Source organism: Rhinatrema bivittatum, chromosome 8 (genome assembly GCF_901001135.1).
Source record: "Rhinatrema bivittatum chromosome 8, aRhiBiv1.1, whole genome shotgun sequence".
In the NCBI taxonomy this organism is placed as follows: domain Eukaryota; kingdom Metazoa; phylum Chordata; class Amphibia; order Gymnophiona; family Rhinatrematidae; genus Rhinatrema; species Rhinatrema bivittatum.
The window spans coordinates 84,587,364-84,614,686 of NC_042622.1; the positions used below are offsets into that span (position 1 = coordinate 84,587,364).

General features: G+C 45.4%; 1 protein-coding gene across 1 annotated transcript in view; it reads left to right on the forward strand.

Annotated features, from left to right (window-relative positions):
- Positions 1-12,257: 12,257 nt before the first annotated feature.
- ABL1 (ABL proto-oncogene 1, non-receptor tyrosine kinase) overlaps positions 12,258-27,323 on the forward strand; it is a 243,872-nt gene continuing 228,806 nt past the window's right edge. Inside the window, exon 1 of the mRNA XM_029611047.1 lies at positions 12,258-12,955. Within this exon, the coding sequence (XP_029466907.1) occupies positions 12,820-12,955 (136 nt within the window). The 5' untranslated portion in view covers positions 12,258-12,819. The remainder of the gene's footprint in view (positions 12,956-27,323) is intronic.

Consider the following 27,323-nt stretch of genomic DNA (forward strand, 5'->3'; position numbering starts at 1 on the left):
AATTCCTGCTACACTGCCATAGTTCTGAGTTGTTCTCTGACTTTCTTCGAGAACAAGCAATATGGCAGTCCTCGCACATGGGTGACATCATTGGATGGAGCCCGACACGGAACTTTAATCTCAAAAAATTCTAGAGCTTTCAAATGTAAATGTAAGTAAAAAGAACCAAAAGAAATGAAAACATCCGTTTTTGAATTGTGAAGAGAGATCGCTGAAAAGAGAACAGTGAGCATGAGACCTGCCCCTTTTGTGACATCATCCCGCCCAGCGTCGAACCGGTAAACGGCGCCATTCCACCTGGCGTCGTGCTCCGAAGGGGCACTCCCCTTTGTGCACCCCTTCGTGCAACCCTTTGTGCCACCTTTTTTGTTTTTCAACTTCTATGTTTTCTTTTACTTCTTCTTCTTGTTTACCTTTCTCTTTTCTTAGTTGTTATCCCTTGTTAACAATTTTCTTGTTATTGTTTCAATGTATTTGACAAAGGTAACATTTTTCCTGCATGTTCTGTTTTAATGTAAATGGGCATGATTTGTATTTTATACAAGAATGTCTGTATATACAAATTAAAAATAAATAAATGTGCAGCTGTAGTTATCACCCTGCCCCCTTAGACTCCCTCAGTCTCTTGTTTTTTTTTTTCTGCAGAGCAATGTGGTCACAGGAGCTGTGTGGTCAAAGTATTCAGCTTTGCTCTTGCCTCAGTTTTTGTTCTGATTTTTTTTTTCTTCATTTTATTTTTTCTCTCAACTTTTTGCTTGCTGCAAGGCAGTCCTTAGTCACTGTGCAGCCTGGCAGAATCCAATTCTATTTCCTAATAATAAATACTGAATCTGTGGTTTATTTTCTGTGTCCTCTCCCTGCTTTTCATGCCTTTGGTGCTGACAGGATGACAGAATGCAGTCCCATGGGTGATCGGTGTAGGCCATTGAGCCTGAGGACTCGCCTGAGTTCTTCCTGAGCAGGAGTTCCATGTTGTTTCACCGATCGATCGGCATCTATGGGGGCACAGATAGTAAAGGGATCGAGGACTACACTGTGCCTGGGGGGAGAGAGCTCATCCACCCCACAGTTTAAGGATTTAGTCTCCATGGCCAGAAGTCCTGGATAATGTGGCCTCCCCTCTTGCTTGCCAGTGATGGCAGTGCCCTCTCCTTATGAGAGGGTGAGCAGGAGCCTAGGTAAGCTGCATTGCTGCTGCACCTTTGGTTGGAATGTTAGCGTATACCTGTTTGTTTTTTTTGCCAAATTCTGGCCACTACTACTTTTTTAGTTTTTCATACTTCATTGGATTGGCCTAAGTGTCTTCCTGATCACCTGAGCTTTCCTTTGGACAGGATCGATAAGACTACCCTTGACAGGGTGGAGTGTGGGTGAGCTTCAGGCCTAGCTTAACTCCCAATGGGGTTTGAGCTATTGATCCAGTGTTCAGGGATTGCTCTTAATACCTGACACTCTTGACATCTGTCTTGAGTGGTCAGATCTGTCTGGTACTTAGACCATATCTGTCACTCACAGTCCTGGTCGCTGTTGCCACTTCTTCCAAGTGTTGCTTTGGGTTTTTGTGCCTATCAGGCAATAATGTATGCTTTAGCAAATGCCTTCTGTCCTTCAGACGCTAGTGGCCCGCAATTTCTTGCTGGAGAGCTTTCAGGCTGCAGTTGGGTTTTAGTTGTCTTCTGCCACTGAAGAAAACTATGGTCTTTGTTCAAGAGTTTTTTTTTCCCTGCTTGCTGTTCTAGGTCTTTTTCGGTATCGAGGATGTTCTTTTAGACCTACTGTTGTTGGGGGGTTGCTAATCTGATTACCTGCTTGTAATATTTGCTGTGATGCAAGTGTGCTTCTTGTTGGCATTTGCATTATTTCCCTGCTTTAGGTGCCTTTGCTATGCATCGGTGTTTTGTGTATCTACCCCATCTGGAATAGTTACCAAAAGGCATACGGGGCTCTATACTTACAGGGGCGGATTGGATGTTGACTTGCTGCTGGATGCTTAAAATCAGTACATTTCTAAACACATTACCTCTCCCTCTTTTTTTTTGCTATCACGTACTCTAACAACCTGTATTAGTCTGGAAAAAAGCAGGACACTTGGCAATCGAGAAGATGCTGTGCAGTCGTACATGTGTACAGGTACAGTGAACATTGAGGGTGGATGCAAGGAACAGCCTTTCTAAGGCAGTAGGTGAAGATGAGCAGTAAGAGAGAATACGAGAGTCTGCGATATGCACAGATCGTTAGTGGGGAAAGGCAAAGATCAAGAGGGGTCTGGGACACTCTACTAGGTGTCAATTTGGTAGACGAGATAAGCCTTCTGTCTTTACCTTCTATGTATAAGGCAAACCGCATCTATTGCTATAGCCATTCTCTTCTCGCACTGTACAGATTAAAGTGTGAATCTAGAGGGTTTTTTTTTAAAATAATAAATTCTTACGGGATCTACATTTGTTTTTTTTTTCCATTCATTGATACAAACCTGCGAAATACGAGCTCTCGCAAGCTTTTCTGCAATGATTCCAGGGAGGCAGGGCGTGGGAGCGCTGGGCCTGTCCCACCTCCGTCCTAGGGCAGAGGTTACGTGCGTCCGTACGTACCCGCGTCTCCCAGGGCAGCGGCGACTGTATTCCATCATGGCAGTGCGGCCTGGTGCGAAGTGAGGGGAGCCGGTGCGTGCAGCTGGGAGCGAGGGATGTGAGGACTGGAGGCACTCGCACAGGCATATCCAGCATAGCTCTCTGCTTCAACGGCAGGGGAGAAGAAAAACTGATACTTCACGCATATCCAGCATAGCTCCCTGCTTCAACGGCAGGGGAGAAGAAAACCTGATACTTCACGCATATCCAGCATAGCTCTCTGCTTCAACGGCAGGGGAGAAGAAAAACTGATACTTCACGCATATCCAGCATAGCTCTCTGCTTCAACGGCAGGGGAGAAGAAAAACTGATACTTCACGCATATCCAGCATAGCTCTCTGCTTCAACGGCAGGGGAGAAGAAAAACTGATACTACAAGCATATCCAGCATAGCTCCCTGCTTCAACAGCAGGGGAGAAGAAAAACAACCAATAAGGGCTGAACAACACAGTCTGGGTAAAACAAATAAGCATGGGTGTAGCTTGCTTATTGCGGCGGTTACTTCCCCTACTACCCATAACTAATCAAGCTTGATATTTCACTTGGTTGCAGCTCCATCACTGCTCTCTACATTAATGGTGGGGGTGGAAGGGAAATAGAACCAAAGAGCTAAGAGAAACAGATAAGTATGAGAAAAAAATGTGAAGCTTGCTGGGCAGACTGGATGGGCCGTTTGGTCTTCTTCTGCCGTCATTTCTATGTTTCTATGAGTCCCGGAGTGGCGCTCTGCATGGAGCCGAGGGCCCGAGCAGGTGTCTGGTGACCGAAGGAGGAGCCTTCCAGGGTCTGTTTATGGCTGGAGCCCGGCTTGCAGACCCCGGAGACTCCTCAAGTCTGGACTTAGGAGAATCGCTGAAGTCCTTGGTGATGAAAGATTGGGGGAGCTCTAGGCCAGGGTTGCCAGGTTTTCATGAAAGAACAAGCACTTTTTTCCAAAAAAAAAAGCCCAAAACACGTGAAATTGAAACACCAATGTCTGTGAGTCGCATAGATGACAAAGGAGCTTAGCTTTTTGCATTTTGCAGAAGGTCTGCATGATGTGCACGAATGTCACACTTACAAAATTTGCACGTAGCCTTATTCTCATTGCTGAAAACAGGCTGAATCCATGCTTTTAGTTCACATTCCTCTTCCCATGCTTTGCAGTACTTTTTACTGTATTTAGCCCAGTTCTTTACTGTAGCCATCGTAGATCAAAACCATTTAGTAGTGTAGCAGCCAAGGACGGAAACAGTAGGTATAGACTGGCTTTCTTACAGAGGTGATCTTCTACAGGGAGAAGAAATGAAAGAAAAAAAAATGCAAAATTAGAGGAAAGCAAAAGTGGTGTAGAAAAATAAGAAAAATAGCATTACAAGTTTCCATGTCACATTTTTTTACCTGTAGTCAGCAGGTATGGGCAAGCTTTCTTTTTGTCAAAATAAGGGTTTGTTTTTTTATAAAAGGTGATCAGCTACAGGGAAGAAATGAGAAAAAAAAATAGATGAAATCAAGTGGAGTAGAACAAATTGGAGAAATTACTTACCTGATAATTTTGTTTTCCTTAGTGTAGACAGATGGACTCAGGACCAATGGGTATAGTGTACTCCTGTTAGCAGCTGGAGACGGATCAGATTTCAATCTGACGTCAGCCCCTAGTACAGTGATGGCCAACCTTTTGCGCTCAGTGTGTCAAAATTCATAAAAAAACCGAGCATAACTCGGGTGGTGTGTCACTTCTAGAAAAATCCATAATTTTGTGATATTTGTAGCTCTAATATTAATAACAAGTTATAATTGATATGTTCTGTATTTATTAATAAAGCAAAAACAAATAATTATTTACCTTACCTGCTTAGTGACTTTTTTTTGCTGAATTTCATTGGCTAAATCTTCAATTAAAACACTCTCTCCCCCTCCACCCCCCCCCCCCCCAAAAAAATTACTCCCCTGGATTTTCTCATACACACTCATGCTCTCACACTCACATACACACACACACACACACACCCACTGAACCCCAGGCAGGCTCCCATTCATTTGCACACCACTCCTGCTCCATCCTCCAGGCAGGCACCAATTCATTCTCACGCAGGCACCCATGCATTCACACACATACACCCCCAGGCAGAGTCCCATTCATTCACATGCACACACTAAAGGCAGACCCCCCTCCCTTTTGCCAGCAACCTCAGAACCTCTCTCATTCCTCTGCTGCCACTGTCATTGCTGCCGCATGGCTATTGGGGAGGTGCCGATTGCTGCTACTGACACTGAAGCCCATTCTGCTGCCTCCTCTGTGCAGGCCCCGTGGGCTTCCATTTTCTCTATGCTGATCTCGTACATTGTGAGATCTGCATAGAGAAAGTGCTATTCTTGCACATTCCCAAAGATTACATGTGCCAATCACTAAAGTAATTTATTTTGTTTTTTTACCTTTGCTGTCTGATCTTCATTTTCTAATTGGTTGGTCACAGGCTTTTTTTTCCCCCACCTTCCCTTTCTTATTTTTTTTGCCAATTCCTTTTATATTGTCTTTTTTTTCTGTTTCTTTTCTCTCCATCTTCTTCCCTCAAACACACAGGTTCTCATTCGCACATGCTCTTCTCTCTCTCACACACACACACAGGCTCTCACTGTCACATGCTCTCTCTCATACAATCATTCATACACAGTCTCTCACTGGCACATGCTGTCTGACTCTCACACACACAGGCTCTCTCTCACTCCCACATGCTGTCTCTGTAAACATTCAAGTCCTCACTCTCAAACACAATCTCTCAACTCATCTCATACACGCATACACACACACACCCTCTACAGACCCTCAGCCTCTCTCTCACCTCTGGGCCTCCTCTTCGCGGGTCGTCGCAGGATGGGCTCTGCGGCAGCCCTGCTACCAGGCCTCTTCCTCTTGGGCCGCTGCGACTTGGGATTCGTGGCTGCCTGTAAACGCAAGCGCTGCTCCTCTTCTGCACGCGCCGATGCTTCACCTCCTTCCAGCCCACGTGGCTCCGGCAACGTTTACTTCCGGGGCCGCACAGGCAGGAAGGAGGAGGAGCATCAGCGCTTTTAAACGTGATCTTTTTCTTCGGGCTGTGGCCCTGCCTATCTGCCTGTCGCTGCGCCCGGGGGCATTGGGGGGATGGAGGGGTCCGGAGGGTGGGGGGGGGGGGATACTAAAAAAACTAGTTTTAAAGGGTCAGCGCAGCCGATTAAAAAAAAAAATTCCCGATAGTCCACGAAACGTTGCGCGTGTCAGCAAAAAGTCTCGGCGTGTCACCTCTGACATAGGTTAGCCATCACTGCCCTAGTACATCAGGAGGCCTCAGAGGCAATCCCGGGCTGAAAAAACAAAACAAAAAACTGAAAAATCGCCATGAAATTTACAACAGAGGGAGTCCTCTGAGAAGATTTGACCCGCCCACAGTGACATCATCACTCTAACGGCAGAGCCGGTAAACGACGCCGTTACATCCGGCGTCGCGCGCCGAAGGGAAGCACAAAGGGGGGCGCGACAAAGGGGCTTTCCCCTTTGTGCTCCCCTTCGTGCTAACCATCGTGCTTCTTGTAAAATAAGTTTAGTTAATGTTTATTATTTAATTAACCTTTATTAAGCTGTCTTAAAAAGTTTGCTTTTATATTTTTCCAGTTCCAGATGTTCAATGTATTAGACTAAGGAATTGTATTTCCTGCTTGTTCAACTTTCACTGTAAACCGGCCTGATTTGCATTTTATGCAAGAAGGTCGGTATATAAAAATTAAAAATAAATAAATAAATAAAATAAAAAAATAAATACACATACCCCTGCAGGAAGTGCAGCTCCTCAGTATTCTTCCTTGAAAAGCGTTGTGGATATATATGTGACTGACTGATTAACTTCATATTATGGTTAACTTTACTAACTTGTTAGAACGTTTAAACTCGATTAAACTTGATTAACTTGAACTGATTGGTTGACTATAGCTGGAGACCGCCAGTGTACTCAACCGGAAAGCGTAGACACCGGGCAGGGTGGACGTCTTAGGTAAATAAAGACATGGCTTACCCGTAACTCATTGGCACAATGCCTCAGGGCAGCCCAGGGTGGGATGCTGAATCCATCTATCTACACTAAGGAAAACTAAATTATCAGGTAAGTAATTTTTCCATTTCCTAGCATGTAGCAGATGGACTCAGGACCAATGGGATGTATAAAAGCTACTCCCGAAGAGGGTGGGAGGCTGCCCCTGGTCCACTTAGAATTGTCCTTGCAAAGGCCGTGTCCTCCTGAGCCTGTACGTCCAGACGGTTGAATCTGGAGAAAGTGTGGCTAGAGGACCACGTTGCCGCTCTGCAGATGTCCGCAGGTGACAGCATTCTAGTCTCTGCCCAGGACACCGCCTGGGCTCTGGTTGAATGGGCCTTGACTTGTAGAGGTGGTGGTTTTCCTGCTTCTATGTAGGCCGCCTCAATGACTTCTTTGATCCAGCGGGCAATGGTTGCCCGTGAGGCCGCTTCCCCTTGCCTCTTACCGCTGTGAAGGACGAAAAGGTGGTCTGTCTTTCGTACCGGTTCCGACCTTTCCAAATATCTGGCTAGGAGTCTGCCGATGTCGTTAGAGATGTGGAGAACTTGCGTGCTTGGAGGAGAGTATCTATTACTGCCCCCGAGTATCTGCTCTTCCTCAGTCGAGCCCTCTCAATGGCCAGACCATAAGCGAGAATTGAGTTGGGTCCTCGTGAAGGATCGGGCCTTGTTGGAGCAGGTCTCTGTGCGGCGGCAGGGGTAGTGGGTTCCCTGCCAGCAGTCTTCTCATGTCTGCGTACCAGGGTCTTCTTGGCCAATCCGGGGCCACCAGGAGAACTAGTCCCCTGTGTCGCTGTATCTTGTGAACGATTGCGCCCAGCAAGGGCCACGGCGGGAAGGCGTATAGAAGGGTCCCCGGAGGCCAGGGCATCGATCCCCTGGGACTGTGGGTCCCGTCTGCGGCTGAAGTATCTGGGTACTTGAGCGTTGGATCTGCTTGCCAGAAGGTCCATGTTTGGGATCCCCCACCAATTCACTATCATTTGGAAGGCTGTGAATGATAGTTTCCATTCTCCTGGGTTTAGACTTTCTCTGCTGAGGAAGTCTGCCGCGATGTTGTCTTTCCCGGCAATGTGGACGGCCGAGATCTCCTGGAGATTTGCTTCCGCCTACGCCATCAGGAGGTCTATTTCTAGGGACACTTGTTGGCTTCTGGTTCCGCCCTGTCGGTTGATGTAGGCCACAGTCGTGGCGTTGTCAGACATCACTCTGACCGCTTTGCCTCGAAGTCTGTGGGCAAACCGCAGGCAGACTAATCTGGCTGCCCGCGCTTCTAGGTGGTTGATGTTCCATCCCGCCTTTTCTGTGTTCCACTGCCCTTGGGCGGTCAGCTCTTCGTAGTGTGCTCCCCATCCGTGTAGGCTGGCATCTGTGGTGAGCAGGGTCCAGGTTGGGGAGGATAGGCTTGATCCCCGGCTCAGGTGGCTATTCTGCAGCCACCACCGTAGCTGGGTCCGGACGCTGCCCGGGAGTGGAAGGCGTACGGTGTAGTTCTGGGACCGTGGACTCCACCGCATTAGAAGTGAGCGCTGTAGAGGTCTCATGTGTGCTCATGCCCATGGCACTACTTCCAGCGTGGACGCCATCAGTCAGAGGACTTACAGGTAATCCCATGCTGTGGGATGAGGAACGCTCAGCAAGGTCTGAAGCCGGCCCCGCAGCTTTGACCTCCTCGCGGGGGTCAGGCTGACCTTGTCTTCCTTGGTGTCGAATTGGACTCCTAGGTATTCCAGCGACTGTGCGGGCTGTAGGGAGCTTTTGTTTATGTTGACCACCCATCCTAGGCTTTCCAGTAGTGCTATGACTCTGCTGGTTGCTTGGTGGCTTTCCTCCGGTGACTTCACCCTGATCAGCCAATCGTCCAGGTAGGGATAAACGAGGATTCCCTCCTTCCTGAGTGTTGCTGCCACTATTACTATTACCTTGGTGAACGTCCGGGGTGCTGTGGCTAACCCGAAGGGTAGTGCCCGGAACTGATAGTGACGATTCAGGACCTTGAAGCGTAGGAAGCGCTGGTGTTCCTGATGCAGTGGGATGTGTAAGTAGGCCTCCGACAGATCCAGGGATGTGAGGAACTCTCCTGGTTGTATTGCCCGTATGACGGATCGTAAGGTTTCCATGCGGAAGCGGGGAACCCTTAGGTGGCGGTTGACCGACTTGAGGTCCAGGATGGGCCTGAATGTGCCCTCTTTCTTGGGTACGATGAAGTAAATGGAGTAAAGTCCAGTATTAATTTCCCGTATAGGCACCGGGGTTATGGCCTCGAGGGTCAGAAGCCTGTTCAGTGTAGCTTCCACTGCCGCCCTCGAGGGGGTCGTGGCAGTGAGATTCCACGAATTTGTCGGGGGGAGTTCGAATGAAGTCCAGGTAGTACCCCTCCCTGATGATGGCCAGGACCCCTTTGTCCGTAGTTATCTCGACCCATCTGCGGTAGAATAAGGCTAGTCTGCCCCTATAGCATCTTCCCTTGGATGGGTCGGCTGATTCTCATTGTGGGGTGCGGCCGGAGCCTGCACCCGCGCTGGTTCCTCTCTTGGTGTGCTTGTTCCGAAAGGACTGGTTCCTGCCCGTAGGGCGGGGTGCTCGATAGTTGCTTTTGAAAGGGTTGAAGCGCTGTGAGCTTCTGCCTCTGGCGGATCTGTGGAAGGGACGCTGGTTTCTCTTCGTCTTGTCTTCCGGCAGGCGCGGTAATGGGGAGTCACCCCATTTGTTGGCCAGTTTCTCTAGTTCGCTGCCGAAGAGGAGGGATCCTTTGAAGGGCATCGTTGTTAGACTCGTCTTGGAAGAGGCGTCCGCCGACCAATTTCGGAGCCAGAGCTGTCTTCTGGCTGCCACAGTGGACGAGACTCCTCTGGCTGTTGTACGCACTAGATCGGAAGCCACGTCGGTGAGAAAGGACAGAGTTGATTCCATGTCCTCTCCCGGGGTGCTGTTCCTGGCTTGAGATAGGCAGGCTCGCATCACCACGGTGCAGCAGGCCGCAATCTGAAGGGACAGAGCTGCAACCTCAAATGACTGCTTTAGCAAGGCTTCCAGGCGCTGGTCATGAGCGTCCTTGAGTGCCGCTCCTTCCTCCACTGGGATGGTAGTGCGCTTAGCGACCGCACAGACCATGGCATCCACCCTAGGGCATGCCAGGAGTTCTTTGGTCGCTGGGTCCAGGGGATACATGGCCGACAGTGCTCGACCCCCTTTGAATGAGGACTCTGGAGCATTCCACTCTAGGTCAATTAGCTGTTGTGCCGCCTGTAAGAGAGGAAAATGGCGAGACGTCTGACGAAGGCCGTCCAGCAGGGGCTTCATTCTAGGTTCCCCTGAGGGCCCTTGGCCCGGGATAGCGAGTTCCGTTAGACATTGGGATACTAGGTCTGGGAGCTCATCCTTTGTGAAGAAGCGTCTCATGGTTTGGTGTGGCTCTGTCTCCGGGGGGAGTTCCCCTTCTTCCAGGGGCTCAATTTCCTCTTCAGAGTGGTCTGTGTCCCCGTAGGCAGAACTTCTGGACGGTGTGGACCTGTGCTTAGGCCTCGAGGGTCCTGGGGCATGAGGGTCCTCCGGAGGCACCTGTGGCTGGACCTCCTGGGGTTCAGTTTGCATCCTGACAAAGGCGTGAATCCCCTTGAACAGCTCCACCCAGGATATCGAAGCTGGGTCTAAGTTGAGGGGCGCCGGTTCTCTGGGAGTCCCCGAGTGCGGGGTGGACTCCCTGGGGCCTGCTAGGTCCAGTGCCCCCTGAAGAGCTAGCATTGGGCTCTGGCTGGGAATGGCCCTGGCCTGAATCTCCAAGGGCCTCCTCCAACTGTGTGCACAGGGCGTCTGCCTCCTCGCTCTGTGCGGCTCTGACGTGGCATGCTTGGCAGAGGCCTTGCGCTTTTATGCCCGACTCTGGAGGTGCCATGACTGTGGCCGCGTGAGCTCTTGTGCGCTCCAGTGCGCCTTAGATATGCGCTGAGATGTGCGCCTAGTCGCAGATATGCACCTTGTTCCGTGCGCGCAACTTATGCGCGTGAGGTATTATGTGCGCCTAAGTTTATGCGCACAAGGGACTTGTGCGCCTAGCTCAATTTGTGCGCTCGAGTTGAACGGCGAGGTGAGTCGGGTCAAGATGGCGACGGCGAGCATGCGGGCAATATGGCGACCTCCTCGGAGGGTCTCCACGTGGGTAGACCCTCGGGAACAGCCGGGGCCTAGCCCTGCTAGGGTGGATCAACCCGGCGGCACTGGCTCCGATCGGCGGCCTGTGCTCCTCTTCGATGCTGGGAGACCGTTTACATAGAAGATTTCTACCTTACCTTGTCTTCGGCGCTTCCCGGTTTCGTCCCGGGCTGCGGGGGGAGAGGGCAAATACCTTCACCACCGCGCTCGAGGAATGCACACGCTGCCTCTCAGCCGTGCCCAAAATCGGGGGCTAAGTCCCTGCTGAGATTCAGCCACCGGACTGAGGCTCACCTCTGAGGGACCACTGCAGGAGAGCGGGGCTAGTCTTCAGGTAAACTTTTCTTCTTAAATTTGGGTTTTTCCTTGAATTTTGGTTCTAACGCTCAGAGAGCATGCAGATAGTCCCTAACTGCTTTGGAGATGGAAAATACTGAGGAGCTGCACTTCCTGCAGGGGTATATGTACTAGGGGCTGACGTCAGATTAAAATCTGATCCATCTCCAACTGCTACCAGGAGTACACTATACCCATTGGTCCTGAGTCCATCTGCTACACGCTAGGAAATAAAAGATACCAGCCCCTCACACTCATTCCCCCCTCTGAGCACATTCCTGGCCCCCACACACTCACTCATTCCCCTCTCCCCACCCCCCTCCGAGCACATCCCTGGCCCCCACACACTCACTCATTCTCCTCTCCCCAACCCCCTCCAAGCACATCTCTGGCCCCCCACACTCTCATTCATTCTCCTCTCCCCACCCCCCTCTGAGCACATCCCTGGCCCCCACACACTCACTCATTCCCCTCTCAGCACATCTCTGGCCCCCACCCTCTCATTTCCCCCTCCCAACATACTAATTCCTCCCCTCCTGATACCTGGCTGTAGCTGCACAGTCTGAAGATTCCTTTGCTGTTGCCCTCCAAGGCCGTGCTGCGGGCCTTCCCGTTCCAGCTCGGCCAACAAAAATGTGCTCGTGAGGTATCCATCAACGAGACTTGCAGCTCACTATTTGAATCCTGCTCTGATTGGCTTACTGCTGCAATATAGGGATAGGGTGTGCCTGCTATGGACAGCTTCATCGCAGCAGCAGCAGCCAATCACTGTAACATCAGAGCACAAGTCCCGCCCAACAAGCCCAAAAAAACGCGACTGGCAGAAAAAATAGCCCAATTAAAATCAACCAGCGAATCGGGGAAAAAAACGCGAATGACTAGGAAAAGAAGCCCAATCTCGCGGTAAATAAGCGAGGTTGGCAACACTGCGTCTAGGCTCCAACTGAAGCTGGTGCACGGTTCTTCTTCTGCTACACATGCACCGAAGGTGAAAGAAGAAAACGCCAGACTCGTTGGGATGTGGTTTTTGCAGGTGAAATCTGGGGGTCTGCCACACGAAGGCGCATCCTACTTACTGGTACGAGAGAGACCCAGAACTTGCTGCGATTTGTACAGTTACACTGATGCAATTAATCTGACTTGAAGCTTTTTTTTTTATGTTGTAAAAACTTAATACTATACAAAACTGAAAAATTGACACTGAATGCAGTAGAGGAAGAAACTTCTTGTGTGTGATCCGCTCTTATTGTAACTTTTATATTAATATTTGAATGGGAGTTTTTATCCTTTAAAATGGTGAAAGAACTGTTTCGGTTGAAGATCTGAAACTGTAGTAAAATTACATCTGTATTTGACCAAGTTGTGGCTACAAAATAATGTGACTTTTATGGCATACTGGCCTTTTTAGGAGAAAGCTATATCTGCCTGCTGAAGAGTTGTATTACTGTCTCTATAGCTTTGGAAGGATAACTTTTTCATAACCTCATTGAACGAATAATAAGTTTTCTTGCTGCTTCTAACTGGATGCTGTGAATACAACTGACAAAAACACCATTGTATCATTTTCATGTAAAGCAGTTTGACAATCTGTTAGTTCCGGGTCTTACATTCCTAACCCCTTCCGGAGGCCAGCAGTTTAATCAGTCTTACTTTATGGGGCAGCAGCCTGGAAAAGTTGTTGGGGACCAGAGGAGACCAAGTCTACCTGCTTTGCACTTCATCAAAGGAGTCGGGAAGAAAGAATCACCTCGGCATGGGGGCTCTCACTGTAACGTTTTCCTGGAACATGGTAAGAGGATTGAATTCACGTCTGGTCCAAGCAGGCTAGGCTGGATTTAAATTAGATGACATTTAAAATTATTTGTAACTATAGAGCAGATGGCAAGCTTTTACTTTCTGCCAAAGTTTTATCAACTTAAGGCAGAGCCAGTTTTAATGTCTGTAAAAAAAAAAAAAAATGAAGATTTCTACTTAGAAGAATAAAAGCATGGCAGGAAGAGTTTGATGTGAATATACTTTGTTAGTTAATGTGATCCTCTCTGCACTATATCAATATGTCAGATAAACACTGTGACACAACAGGCATCAATTGGTGATGCTGAAGAAATCTATATACCACTCTTAAAGCAGATGCAGCGTGCCCCATATAAACATTAGGACATATTTACTAATGGTTTTCTCCCATTTTGTGTCTAGGGAAAAAATGCTTAGTAAATAGGCCCCTGCTTTGCTGTGCCAAAGCAGTCTTTGCATAAAAGTAATGTATATCTTAATGATATACCTATGAAACTCAGCAAAGTTAAAGATAAATTTGTATCACTGGGTATGAAGGAGACACCATATATAGTACTACATCATTTATTTGACAATCCATTAACAGGACGCTCTCTTTATCTGGAAAATTCCTCGTAACCAAAAATTGGTTTGCTTCACATGAATAGTTATTTGGAAGAACTCCAGACTCAACCATTTCTGATAACAGTGCTCTTTTCCTAACTAGATTTTCTTCAGCTCTGCAGTATCTGAAATTGGAAACCATATGGTTAGAAAAAAGGTTTTTTTTTTTTTGTTATCTTGTCTCTCTCTCTGGTTTCTCCATCAGTGAGCTTGAATGTATTCAGTGAGGAAGAGCTTGGTGCTTTAGTTCTTTGCATGTGTGCTATATACTATAATAAACCCAGTTAGTTTATATGCATCTAAGTTTGTTGCTCAAGAGATTGCTTTCAGTTGCTAGAGAAGGATGAAAAACACTTTTTTCCTATTGATGCAGTTTTTTTCTGTATAGGTATAAAAGTGCCTTGATTCAACTGGTTCTTTAAACCTTTTGAGTTATGAAAGCACTGTGGAAATGTCTATGCTGAGGCAGGACTGTGAGCAGATTCTAGCCCCCAATCTACTTGGTTCTTAGCATCTTTGAAGTACACTACAATACTCAGTGTTTTAAGGGACAAAATTACTTGGGAATCTTCTAAGGGCCATATCCATCAAGGATTGTAAGCCATTTACGGTAATATACAATAATCAGATTTGGGAGTAGGGGAGCATCTGTTTGTGGGTCTCAGGATGAGCCACTGCTATAATGTGGTAAGTGGGTAACTGCATATAAAAGTCATTCACATCACTGGCTTCTTTCTGCTCACAAATATTTGGTTTGAAACTATATTTCTTAATCTTTAAGTAGTTTTATTCATCTGAACAATGATATAGTTTGAAGAGTCAACACTTTTTGGTGTGCATGACCATTTTTAACTTTTCTGAAAGAATTTCTGATACATGACTCTGCAGTTTCTCTTTTTTGGGTCCTTTTTCAGAGTAATGAATGTAAACATTAAGTATGAAACTGATCAGTGTGAAGGAAAAATGTTTGTTGGTAAGCAAACATTGTTAATTAAAACTGGCACACTTGGCATAACACCTGGTTCCATGTACTTGTTTTACACCTACTGCTTAGTGCAAACAAAGCGTTTCTGTTTTGTTCAGTTATTTCTATGTAGAGGTACAAGGTTTAGTAAGAAATTCACTGCTAACCCTTCCAATTTGATGGATTGAAATTTTGATTTTAATGACCTACCTTCTAAATCAATACGAATTTTCACCAGAGGCACAATGTAGCAGAAGTTCATTATTGAACTGAACAGTTGTTACTCAGCATTGAAGAAAGGTTTACAGGCCATTACAGTACAGTGCGCTCTGATGGAGCGCACTGTTAACCCGCCACTGGACCCGCGTTTTCCCTTACCCCTTATTCAGTAAGGGGCCAAAAATGCACGTCCAATCCACCGAACCTAATAGCGCCGTTGATGGCCCTATTAGGTATTCCCGTGCGATACAGAAAGTAAAATGTGCAGCCAGTGGCTGTCAGCGGGCTTGAGAACTGACACCGGCAAAATTGAGCGTCGGCTGTCAAACCCGCTGACAGGAGGCGCTAGGGATGCGCTAGTGTCTTTAGCGCCTCCTTTTGCCCGTTTTTACAGCCGGGCCTCATTTAAATACAGAATTGAGCGCACAGGAGAGTGGGCTGTTAGTGATTTAGAAAACAAGACTAGCAATCATGTCTGGAATGTGTTTTGCCACTGAAGTTTTGACTTCTTTAACATTTTATCTCTATGCTTCAGTTCTTTATAACTTTTTATATTTTTCAGATACAAGGCATAGACATGACCCATGATGTCACGTAACAGGCTTATCCAATTACTTAAGCAACTAGTATAGAAAGAGAAACCCAAAAGTAATCAAACATCACTGACATAGTTTCCTCTAAGCTGAGGGTGTGAGTGATTACTCATACATTTCGGAGTGTTGCTCACTGGTTTTACTTGGTCGCGCGCATACATTTTTCTTTGTGCTATATGCAGAAATGCAATGCTAATATCTGCGCTCAAAAATTGTTGGTTTAAAAATATTGTTGTTCACATGAAAAAAATGTATATACATCTAGGGGTAGATTTTATAATTTTGTTCGAGCGCGTACTTTTGTTCGCGCACCAGGCGCGAACAAGAGTACGCAGGATTTCAATAGATACGCATGTATCCATTAAAATCCAGGATCGGCGCATGCAAGGCTGCCGATTTTGGGCAGCCTGCGTGCGCCGAGCCGCGCAGCCTGCCTCCGTTCCCTCCGAGGCCGCTCCGAAATTGGAGCAGCCTCAGAGGGAATTTTCTTTCGCCCTCCCCTCACCTACCCCCCCCGGCCCTATCTAACCCCCCCCCCCCCCGACCTTTATCGTGGGATTTACGCCTGCCGGAGGCAGACGTAAATCTGCGCGCGCCAGTGGGCTGCTGGCGCGCCAAGACCCGACCCCGGGGGGTTTGGGGTAGGTTTTTGGGGGGTATGCGCGTTTCCCTTTGAAAATCTACCCCCTAGTGTTTCCTTTAAGGGAACACTGATCACTGGGGCAGCCTTCAATTTCACAGTTCAATTTGAAATATGCTATTTCCAAAACTTTCCCCAGGTGGCATCATAAGTCTCTAATTTGGATTTTAAAGCAAATGTGATACACTCAAAGATGGCCAGCTCCACAACCTTATTGTGTTGTTAAGCATAACTGAGATAAAAACAGTCCCCACTTTAGTAGTGATTCTCTTGAATCTTTTTCCCAAATTGTTGCACTTTCCTGTTCCCCTACCACATATGTATGAAGAACCCGTGCTCACCACACAGTCGCCAGCACATAAGACTAGATGCACTAAACCGTGAAAAGAATACTGGACAATGATATGTACAATGTAATAACTGATACATTACCTCCTGATTTTTATTACAAATAGAAAATTTGTATATGGATCTCCAGATCAGCATCCAATCAGTATCAAATTCTGTATTCAGATCTGCAGTCCATTTGTCTATCAAATCAGAGCTGGCCTCTTGATCATCATTACTAGATAGAAATGAGTGCTAAAACTGCGTAATGAGCTTGGGAGCCACAGCAGGTTGTATCAAAGCATTTTCCATCCTCGTCTTTTGTCTCAAAGAGGTTGGGCCCATAGGATCTCTGAAGATATCTCTTCTCAACTGAAAATACATGTATTTGGTGTGACTTGGGAGTCCAAATTCATCTCACAATGATTGGAAACTTTTGAAAACCTCTCCCTCGCAAATTTATCCCAAATATCGTAATGCCGCTTCCTTCCACAATAACATATCCACAGAAGGTGTAACTTGGGAGAATTGGACATTAGCGGTAAGTGGTGAAAATGGAGAATATCGCTCCACCACCACACCCCATATTGTATGAAAGGCATACCACGTTTTCTTTTTTTTTTTTCTTTAAAATTTTTTATTATCCAGTATATTGTAAAGCTTACAAACAGATTAAATAGAGTTGAGAACTGCAGTACAAAACATATAGGCAAATACAGAACTTTTTGTTTTGCCTCCTAAGTATAAAATACATAACAGTTCCAGTGTATTATCATTTCCTCAGGTGAACAGATATCCATATGTAGAATTGCCATTTCCCACTGGCATACCACATTTTCAGTGTGTGTGCTAATATGGGGACATTTCTGCCTAGCTTCGCCACTGTGAGACTCTGCAGGGCATCTAAACTATGTCCTCCAGTCTGTTCTGCTTCTAATTCATACTATCTTGCTGCCATGAAAGATGTGCTGCAATATATAAATAGTATAGATTTGGTAATTCAAGACCACCCCAATCTTTAGGAAGCTGCAATGAAACATTTACCGTAATTCGAGGAACTTTATTTCTCCAAAGAAAGGAGGAAATCTGGCCCCTGAGCTGAGCAAAGACCTGATCCGGAATTATGCAAGGGAGCGGTTGAAAGATATATTACAATTTTGGTAAAACCACCATTTTTATCAAGTTAACTCTGCCTGCTAATGAAAAGGGCAAATATGCTTTAGTTTTATTCAAGCAAAATAGGCTGAGTCCTCTCTGACCTGGCTCTAACATTCAGCTCCAGCTATGAGCAGATGGCACTTTTTCTGGGTTGTCATAAGGTCAGGAGAACTGAGCATTCATATAAGAAAAAGAATAGCCTTTAGCAATCTGATATATCCCATATGTGCATTTGAGACCCCCATTGTCTCTTGTATGGAACAGGATAGCAGACGGAAAGGTGATAGAATATCATTGCTCTACAGTGACTGTCACAAGGGCACAATTGCTGTCATTCAAAATGAGATTTCAGAAATTTGTACTTGTATCCATTGCTTCTTCCCCAGCTGCCAGTAAGGATTATCTATATTTATTTTAATTTAGTGCTAAAGTCTGCTCAGTAATTTAGTAGTACGGTATATACCACTGGTACAAACATGCTGGTCTGTGCTTTCTCTTGTACTCACTGGGTTGTTTCTGGGCTCAGTGGGAGAGCATATGTGTGCATACAGGTGCAGGCTTATGCACACTGCTAGAATTTTTCTTTCTTGGTTGTTTAATGAAACATTTCTGATTTGCTGTAGCATATTCCAGGTGGGTTTATGTTACCATTTTCCCTTTCTCTATAGTAAAACATTACATCTTTTTTGAAAACAGCATCTTCACTCCTACATTATGCCAGGCTTGTGCTAGTGGACTGAAAGTGTTTGCCTCCCAAACTGGACTAACAGTTACATGTTAGGATGAGGAAGTTTGTCTACTTTTCCTTTTGCTTGTTTAATTTTTTGGCTTGTGTATGTTTACCATGTGTGCCGCTTAGGGCCCTTGAGTTAGGCAGCATATAAATAAGTAAAATAAGATAGGAACCATTTCCTGGATTTTTAAGTTCTGTAAATAGCAGGTCCTTCATTTGGTGGATTTTCATTAGGTTTGTCTACTTACATTCTTTCTCTGTAGAAGGAAAGGTATCCAGCATAGGTTAAGTGATCTAGCTGGTTGATGTAGTTATAATAGCAGTAAGATGGGGAGGACAGGAGAATGGTGGCTTCCATTCTCCTGCTGCATGGAAAACAATTCTCTGGTGGTAGGTTATAGATTAAGGGAATACCATGTTGGTAGTTAATTGAGCTCTTTGTTTTATCTGCGACCCATGAACATCACTTCTGTTCTGTTTTTACTTAGAACCAGAATCTTTTGTAATACTGTCTAACCTCCCTGAGCACATTGTTCTTGCCAATGACACATGCCGCCTGTCCGAGAGTTCAAGTTCATTTTTTCCTATAGTCCTGCAGAGGTCTCTCTTTTTTTTTTTTTTTTAATGTATATGAAATACTGAGACAATCATCTAGTCTAGTTATTCATCAGCTAAAAATTGTAGTTGCTATGTTTGCTTGGATATGTAGCAATGTGGCTTGACCCTTATTTCTTCATAACTCATGTCATAAAAGCCTTTATGTACAGATTTCAGGTGATACATATATATTTTAACTCTAATTGTTTTAGACATATAATACTGAAAACAAAACATGGCACAGTAGATGGTACAATAGTACAGAATACATTTAACCTGAGAGAGATGAGAAAGTACAGGAAAAAGATAAACCATTCTAACATGTAAACCTTCAAATTCTATGAAGCTCAATGTTTTTCCACAAGACATAGATGTAGCCAGAAAATATGCAATAGGGACCCTAAATTAGATTATTTATTTAAAAAAAAAAAAAAAAAAAGTAAGCAAAATAGTTTTTCCAAATCTGCTATATCCCATACCTGGGCCTGCCAATAATCCAGACCGGGATAAGATTTCCAAAAAGTGGCTATGGTAACTCGAGCTGCCAGGAGGAGCTGACTGTCCAGAGAACAATATTTAACCAGGATATCGGATTCATGCCATTGTCCCAAAAGTACTAATAATGGTCCAGTGAAAATAGGGAGGTCAAGCATAACTGCAATCTTCTGGGTTACCTGTGATCAGAACTGGCATTTCTGACTGCATTCCCACCACATGTGAAAATAGGTGCCTATTTCCTCACAGTCCCTCCAGCAAGCAGAGTTAGACTCTGGGAAGACTTTAGAGTAAAAAAAAAATAGGGGTGTGATAGGTCCTGTGTAGTAACTTGACCATTGGTTCATTCTTCTTGTGCTTATTGAGGTATGTTGGGCGGACATCCATATTGATTTACATGCTTTAGTGTCTAAAGTAACATTTAAGTCTGAATTCCAGGCATTAATAATAGTTTGTTGGGGGGGATGGGATGGGGGATGCTCTAGCGACTCCAGGATGGCCGTGTAACTTTGAAGCTCCTTTCCTCTGCATTAAATTTTCTTCACTTTTTGATGCTAAATCTGTGATTGCTGGGCATTCTTAGGTACTGCCAACATTTTTTGTTATACAAAAATAACAATAATAATGATGCTGATAATAACAAGAATGATAACCCCCCTCCCCCCTCACATCTGCATGTACCTCATGAGATAATAGGGAAACAAAAAGGAAGAAAAAGAAAAGATAATAGGGAATCAGACTATCAGTAACGGGGAACATAGCGCATGACACGTAAGTCGTGCCAAGATGGAGACAGGCCTGGAGTAATTAATAGTGAGACTCAAGCACCCAGAGGAGGCTGCAAGTGGATGGTAAGCACAATGCAATTGAGTAGTATCAGAAAGGGAATATCCTATATAATCAACACATTCCAAACCCAAGTTGAAAATAGTAGCAACTAGACTTGTGCTTCTAACCACAGCGTGTATGGACCCCACGTTTTCTGAAAAACGGAAAGACGATCGTGATTTACTGCAGTGAGTCTGCTCAATTGGTAATACGAATGGAGGCGCGGCTGTATGCCTGCTAAGGGTGGAGCTTGGGCATGTTTCCAATAGAGCACTATTTCTGCCTTAGTTGCTATGAAAACATGTAGTGCCAGTCGTTGCATGTCTGTCGTAAGGTCTGGGATTGGGAGTCCTAAAAGGGTGTGCCAGGGCTTAACAGTCACATTCAGACCCAAAATGTGAAATAACCACTGAAACACCGCTTGCCAGCATACTTGAATCTTGGGACACTCCCACCAAATATAATAATAGGTACCCGAGTCCCCGCATCCCCTCCAACACAACGCCGATATAGCGGGTATAAACCTGTGAAGCGCCACTGGGGTATAGTGCCACCTATAAAGCAGCTTGTAGCAGTTTTCTTGTAGCCCAGTGGAAATGGAACATTTATGTGCCAAGAGGTGAATCATCTCCCAATCCTGATCTGCCAGAGAAGACTGAAAATAGATGTCCCATTGCTTTCGATATTTCTGTATGCTTATGTGTCTACCATTAATTAGGGAGTATATTTTTGAGATTGCGCCTCTAAGCGTGGATGCGTGCTGACAAAAGGTTTCAAACGGAGTACCCTGTATCCTAAGAGTTCCGGCCCTAAGTCCCTTGTGTACAAAATGGTAAATCTTAGCATATAAAAGAAAGTCTATAACCACAAGGGGGTAGGAAATACCAATTTGTTCTTTAGTGAAAAGTTTGTTCTGCAGAACAATATGTCCCAGCCTGTGAATACCAGCTGCAATCCCCTGTTGTGTGGATTTAGAACGGTCAGAAGAGGGGACAATCGTGTTAGTGAATATATGGGTCATTAATGAGTATTGTTCAGGCCCTACTAATAATACCCTCCATTGTTGCCACACTTTTAGCGTGGTGCTCAGTGCAAAGGGGAGACTGTACCCAGGTCCCCAAGAATATTGGGGTTGCCAGAACATCGCGGTGATCGGAAGGTTCCCCATCATTGCCTGTTCTAAGCGGACCCACTGAGGAATATCGTGCGAGCGATGAAGAGCTATCAGAGCTCGGAGTTGTGCGGCAGAGTAATACCAAGCCAGATTGGGCAGTTGCAACCCCCCTTTTATCTTAGGCATATATAAGGTATTTCTAGCGATCCGGGGAGGTCTTTTATGCCAGATAAACCCGCAAATCAGTTGCTGCCATTGCTTCAGTGTATTTGATGGTATGATGATAGGAGTTGTAGTAAAAAAAATATAAAAAACGAGGGAGAATATTCATCTTTACTATGGCCAATCTCCCCAACCAAGAATGAGTTTGTCCCAGCCACTTTTCCAAGTTTGCCCTAATAGCAGCTATCAGGGGTTTATAATTTAAATCAAATAATTGCGTGGTATGAGATCCCAATCAAACCCCTAGATATTTAAGTGAAGTTTCAGCCCACTTGAAGGGGAATTTCTAGGTTAAGGTGCCTACCACCGATGGAGATAAGGTTAGGTTGAGAATCTCGGACTTCTCAAAATGAACTTTCATACCAGATACAGTCGAGAACTGTCCCAATTCCTCAACTACACCAGTCAGAGAGGAAGCAGGATCAGTGAGAGTGAGCATAACGTCATCCGCAAATAATGAAATTTTATAGTGAGCCCCACCCATAGCTATACCCTGTATGTTGGGTGCCCCCTGACTCAGATAGCAAAAGGTTCTAAAAAGAGGGCGAACAATAGTGGGGATAAGGGGCAACCTTGTCTAGTCCCCCGTCCTATCGCAAATGGGTTACCATAGCTACCATTAACTTTGACTCTCGCATATGGTTGTTCGTACAACTTCCGCATCCAGCCTAAAAAGGACGTCCCAAAGCCCATACGCTGCAACATCTGAAAAAGAAATGGCCAATGGACCAAATCAAATGCCTTTTCAGCGTCCAAAGCCAATAATACAGCAGGGGTACCAGTCTGGTGGATGAGGTCCATGATGTCTGCTATCCTTCGGACATTATCGGCCGCTAACCGCCCAGGCATAAATCCCACCTGGTCATTATGAATCAAACCTGGCAGGATCCCATTCAACTGAATTGCCAAAATCCTAGCCAGACTCTTTAAATCTATATTGATTAAGGAAATCGGCCTATAGGAACTGCACCTAGAGGGGTCCCTCCCCGGTTTAACCAACACCGTAATACCCACCGTATTAGCATCCGTTTTGAAGGAGTTTCCAGTCAGTAAGGAGTTAAATGCTTCAGTCAGAGGTAGCGTGAGGGAGGATGCAAATTTTCGATAATAAGTACCTGTATAGCCGTCCATCCCTGGCGCCTTCCCCGGTTTTAAGTTTTTTTTTATGGTTGCCAATACCTCTTGAGGTTCAATGGGTCTATCTAGAAACCCAGCCTGTCCAGGTGTAAGGGAAGGCAACTGTACGGACTTCAGATAATTCAAAATATCCCCCTCTCCTATGGAATCATCCGGTGTGTATAGTTGGGAATAAAAATTAGTAAAGGATTGGCGTATATCCTCTGAGGTAGTTACCATTTGCCCCTATTGATCATAAATTTTTGCCACTACTGTTTGTGCCTGAGCTGACCTCAGCTGCCTCGCCAGATATCTCCCTGCCTTATTGCCCCCCTCAAAGAATTGCTGTTTTAGCAAAGTCAACTCCAGAGAACACAACTGATCTCTGACCTTCATTATTTTCTGATAAGTCACAGCAGATTGAGTGCTGCTATGGGTCTGTGTCAAGGTAGAGCGTTCAGACACCCATAATTTACGTTGACGTTCCCTTTCTCTATTACAATATGCTGCACGGGCTATACAAGAGCCTCACGTTACTGCCTTCGAGCATTCCCAGATCGTCAAGGGTGACATGCCTTCCGTCTGGTTTTCCCTAAAATAATCTTTTAATTGATTCTCTACTTGGGTGACAAAGGTGGTGTCCTTAAGCAGGTGGTTATTAAGTCTCCAAGGACGATACCCTGATCCCTGATCTCCAAGGCAGCATTCCAGCCATACTGGAGCATGATCAGACCATATAATTTGATCAATGTCCACCCCCCGCACCTGAAGCTGAAAGGAGGAGGATACATAAAAATAATCAATTCTGGAGTAGGTGCTGTGAGGATTAGAATAAAATGTGTAAGAGCAAGAATGCGAATGTCTTTGTCTCCAAATATCTATGACACTCCAGTCATCCATAAAAGTGAGCCACCTCCTCCGCACTTGAGGAACAGAAATGACACCCGAACTGGAGTCCTTAGCTGAATCTAATACAAAGTTAAAGTCGCCCCCCATAATAAGATCCCCTTCCAAATGTTGATGTAATAAATTGTGGAGCTTAGGAATAAAGGGGAGATGATGAGTATTAGGAAAGTATACATTAAGCAAAGTGAGGATCTGCTTGCTTACTTTAATTTTAAGGAGTATAAATCTACCCTGAGGATCATAAACATGTGATATTTCCTCATAAACAAATGTCAAGGAAAATAATATCCCCACCCCTGCATATGTTAGTCTTTGTACTAGCAGCCCAGTGAGATATAGGAAATTGGGGGAACACCAGTAGAAGCTCGTGGTGTTTCCGAGCATGTGTCTCCTGAGCAAAGACAATACTGACGTTTTGCCTTTGTAATTCCCTCTTAAATAGCATTCGCTTTCTTGGGGTGTTGAGTCCTTTGACATTTAATGAAAATATTGTAGTCGCCATTTACCTGAGTGTTACCATAGCGTCATAATGCATATAGGTCCCAGATTATAACAGTGCACATTGTACGTACCCAAATTCCCATGTCTGAACTCATTCCCCTACCCACTGAGATTCCCACGTCCATTCTCCAGATATACAAAAAAAAAAAAAAAGTACATTCGGTGTGACCCCAGTACATCCTATTGTATCCTGAAACCCTTCCACAGGATACTCCTCTCCTGGAAGCCTGTAACACCCCTTAGACAGCTTAGCAACCACACTCCCGATTTCCCCCGAACCCATGCAAAACACATTTGAAAATAGCACAAACCCAACAGAAACCCACCAGAACCTGAACAATAACGCACACCCCACAGTGAACCTTCAATAATCGCAGGTATAGCTGAAATAAACAAACCGTCTTTTGATCAAACACTCAGTCCTAGCTTTCACTATTGCAACACCATCCCAACCGCTGACGAGAGTAACTCCGCATGTTGGGGAATAGTCCATCAGCCTTGATCTGGAGTTATCAACCGGCTGGAATCCAGTTGCCTGCGGAGCCGCTTACCGCCCTTTCCCGCTCGTTGCCAACGAGGTGCAGCATCAGGCCTCGGAGCTGCGGCCGCCATTTTAGGAGCATGGAAGGAGACTGGCAGTTGCGCTTGATTGAAGGCCTCTACTGCTTCCGCCAGATTCCCAATTTTATATGTAATTCCTTGGATTTGAAAGTTTAGACCGAATGGGTATGTCCATCTGTATTTTATGTCCTTCTCCCTTAATGTCGCTGTGACCTCCCGTAGCTCATAGCGCTTCTTAAGTGTAATTGGCACCAGGTCTTGATAAATAGAGAGTCTATAATTGCGCCAGGTGATGTCCTTCTGCCTCCGAGCAATATTATAAATGTGGTCCTTGAGAGGGTAACTTGTAAAGCACAGGACCAAGTCCCGGGGGCGCTGATCATATCTGGGGCCCAAAGCGCGGTGCGCCCTTTCAAAGCTTACTTCAGGCAAACTATTGTCTGGTGTAGCGGTCTCGTCAGCACACTGTTGTAATAAAAAGGAGCATATTTGGGCCACTACTGCGGGCACATCCGTGAACTCTGGAAGCTCCGGGACTCCTCTGATTCGCAAGTTGTTCCGTCTACTCCGGTTATCTAAGTCCTCTATTTTAACTTGCAGAGCTTGAAGTTCGGAGGACGTAGTGAGCTGCTGAGTGGTCAGGTTATTAATAGCCTCTCCGTGGCCCTCCATGCGAATATCTCCCTCGTCCACTCGATTCCCAAGTGTGGCTAGGTCGTCCTTTATTTCTGCTACCAACGCCATAATGTCCTGCTTATATTGTTTTAAATCGGTAAACCACTGTCGAGCTTCCTCTCTCGTGAGCAGAGTCGCTATAGCTGGGCTGTCCGTGTTTGCCATAGCTGCCGTGGCGCCGGCTAGAGTCTCGGCCACTTCTTTATCTGGATCCCGTGCGTCATCGCCATCTTGGCCTAGCTCCGTCTGATTTTTGCCATATGAGAACTGATGGAGATCCATGGTTTTCTGTTTAGCAGTCATCAGGATCACCAATGGTAAAAGCTCGTATGATGAATCGGTTCTTTTCAGCCAAATTGTGGGGTTAATGCTACAAATCGTTGGGTTTTAAGGCTCGGGAGGTACGGAGCTGAACAATCACACTTCCGTCCACATCGGATGCCAACAGCGCCCCCGGTCTGCTCTAGTTTTAACAGCAATTTAGTTTTAGTATGTTTGCCTCAATGATAATTTCTCTTAGTGAGAATTTTCTCTGTATCTTTTAGTGAAGGTAGTTACCTTTTTTTCTTTATAGTGCAGGAGGGAATGGTTGGGAACTACTTCTGGTTTGATGTTTCTGTCCCGAAAGGTTAGTGGGATTCGCTGGATTGGTTGGGCGAAATCAGGTTGGGGGTTTTGAGTTCTGTAAGAGAAAAAGTCATTTGTTCTACTATATTCTTTCAAAGCAGTGGTTTGGGGTTTTATATATCTTATGCTCTCTGAATGTCCTTAAACAGTTCATTTTTTGTTCTTATATACTGTTATGGCTACCAAGAGTTTCTTTGAATATAAAGGACCTTAACACATACAGGAAGAGGTACTTCCTATCACAGGAGTTGAAATATCAAAAAGCCTCTTTTGCTCTAATTCAGGAAACGCATCTGCGAAAGAGGCATAAATATCTATTAAATCTCCCTGATTATCCTCATAAATTCTTAGCCAATAGCACCAAAGGTGCTCGGTATGCTGGGATGGGTGTTCTAATTTCTGCTCATTTCATTCGTGAGATAATATCTTGTCCTGTTAGGACATTATTGTTTAGTGAAACTATGGGTGGGGAAGGATGTGTTCACAATAGTGAGTATTTACACTCCTAATGATGCCCAGGGGTCTTTTTTCCAATCTCTTGATAAACTCTTCTGGATACCACTGAGGGTTTTTTATTGTTAGGAGGGGATTTTAATCTTACTAGGAATCCTAAACTTGACAATTCCCACCTAGCACTTACCCTTTTTTCTGTGCAGAGCAGTAGATAACTTTCGATTATGTCTAGGTGGGGGTTGTCTGATATCTGGAGGCAGCGCTTTCCCACTTCAAGAATGTACACCTTTTACTCCTCTTCGCATGGGACGTACTCTCGTCTGGATTATTTTCTTGCTGATCCTATCCTGCAAAATCTGGTGACGGGGATGGCAATTGGGGATATCACATGGTCAGATCACGTCCATGTGGCTTGAAATTAAATTCATTGATGCGGACAAAGGTGTCAGCTTTTGGTGTCTGAATGAAAGCTTACTCAAGGATAATTCTTTTTCTAGGTTTCTGTGGGAACGGCTCCAGTCTTATTTTCAAGATCATGCGTCTGCCCCGTTTCTAAAGGAGTGGTTTGGGACTGCTCTAAGGTGGTGGCAAGGGGTATTCTTATATCTCAAGTGACCTTTCGCAAAAATGATAGAGAGGTCTCGGATGGTGCTAGTTAATAAAATCTCTCAGTTCTCCTCTTTACATATAAATTCTCAGTCCCCGGTGGTTCTCAAGAGTTTATCTAAAGCAAGAACAGCTTTACAGTCTCTTGATGAACGGATATCCCACCATCTCTCTCTAGTCAAGCAAGCCTATTATGAGGGAGGTAACAAGGCTGGGTGATATTTAACTCGTAGGCTCAAAATTCTTAGTGCTTATTGGTTCTTAGCAAAAGTTAAGGACCCCCACGGGAAGTGGGCCACAAAATCTTCAACTATTAGGGAGTGTTTTTCAGATTTCTATACTTCTCTCTATAGTTTTGATTCTATGATAGATGATTCACGGTTTGAGGATTATTGCTCCTCTATCTCTCTTCCCACTCTCACTGA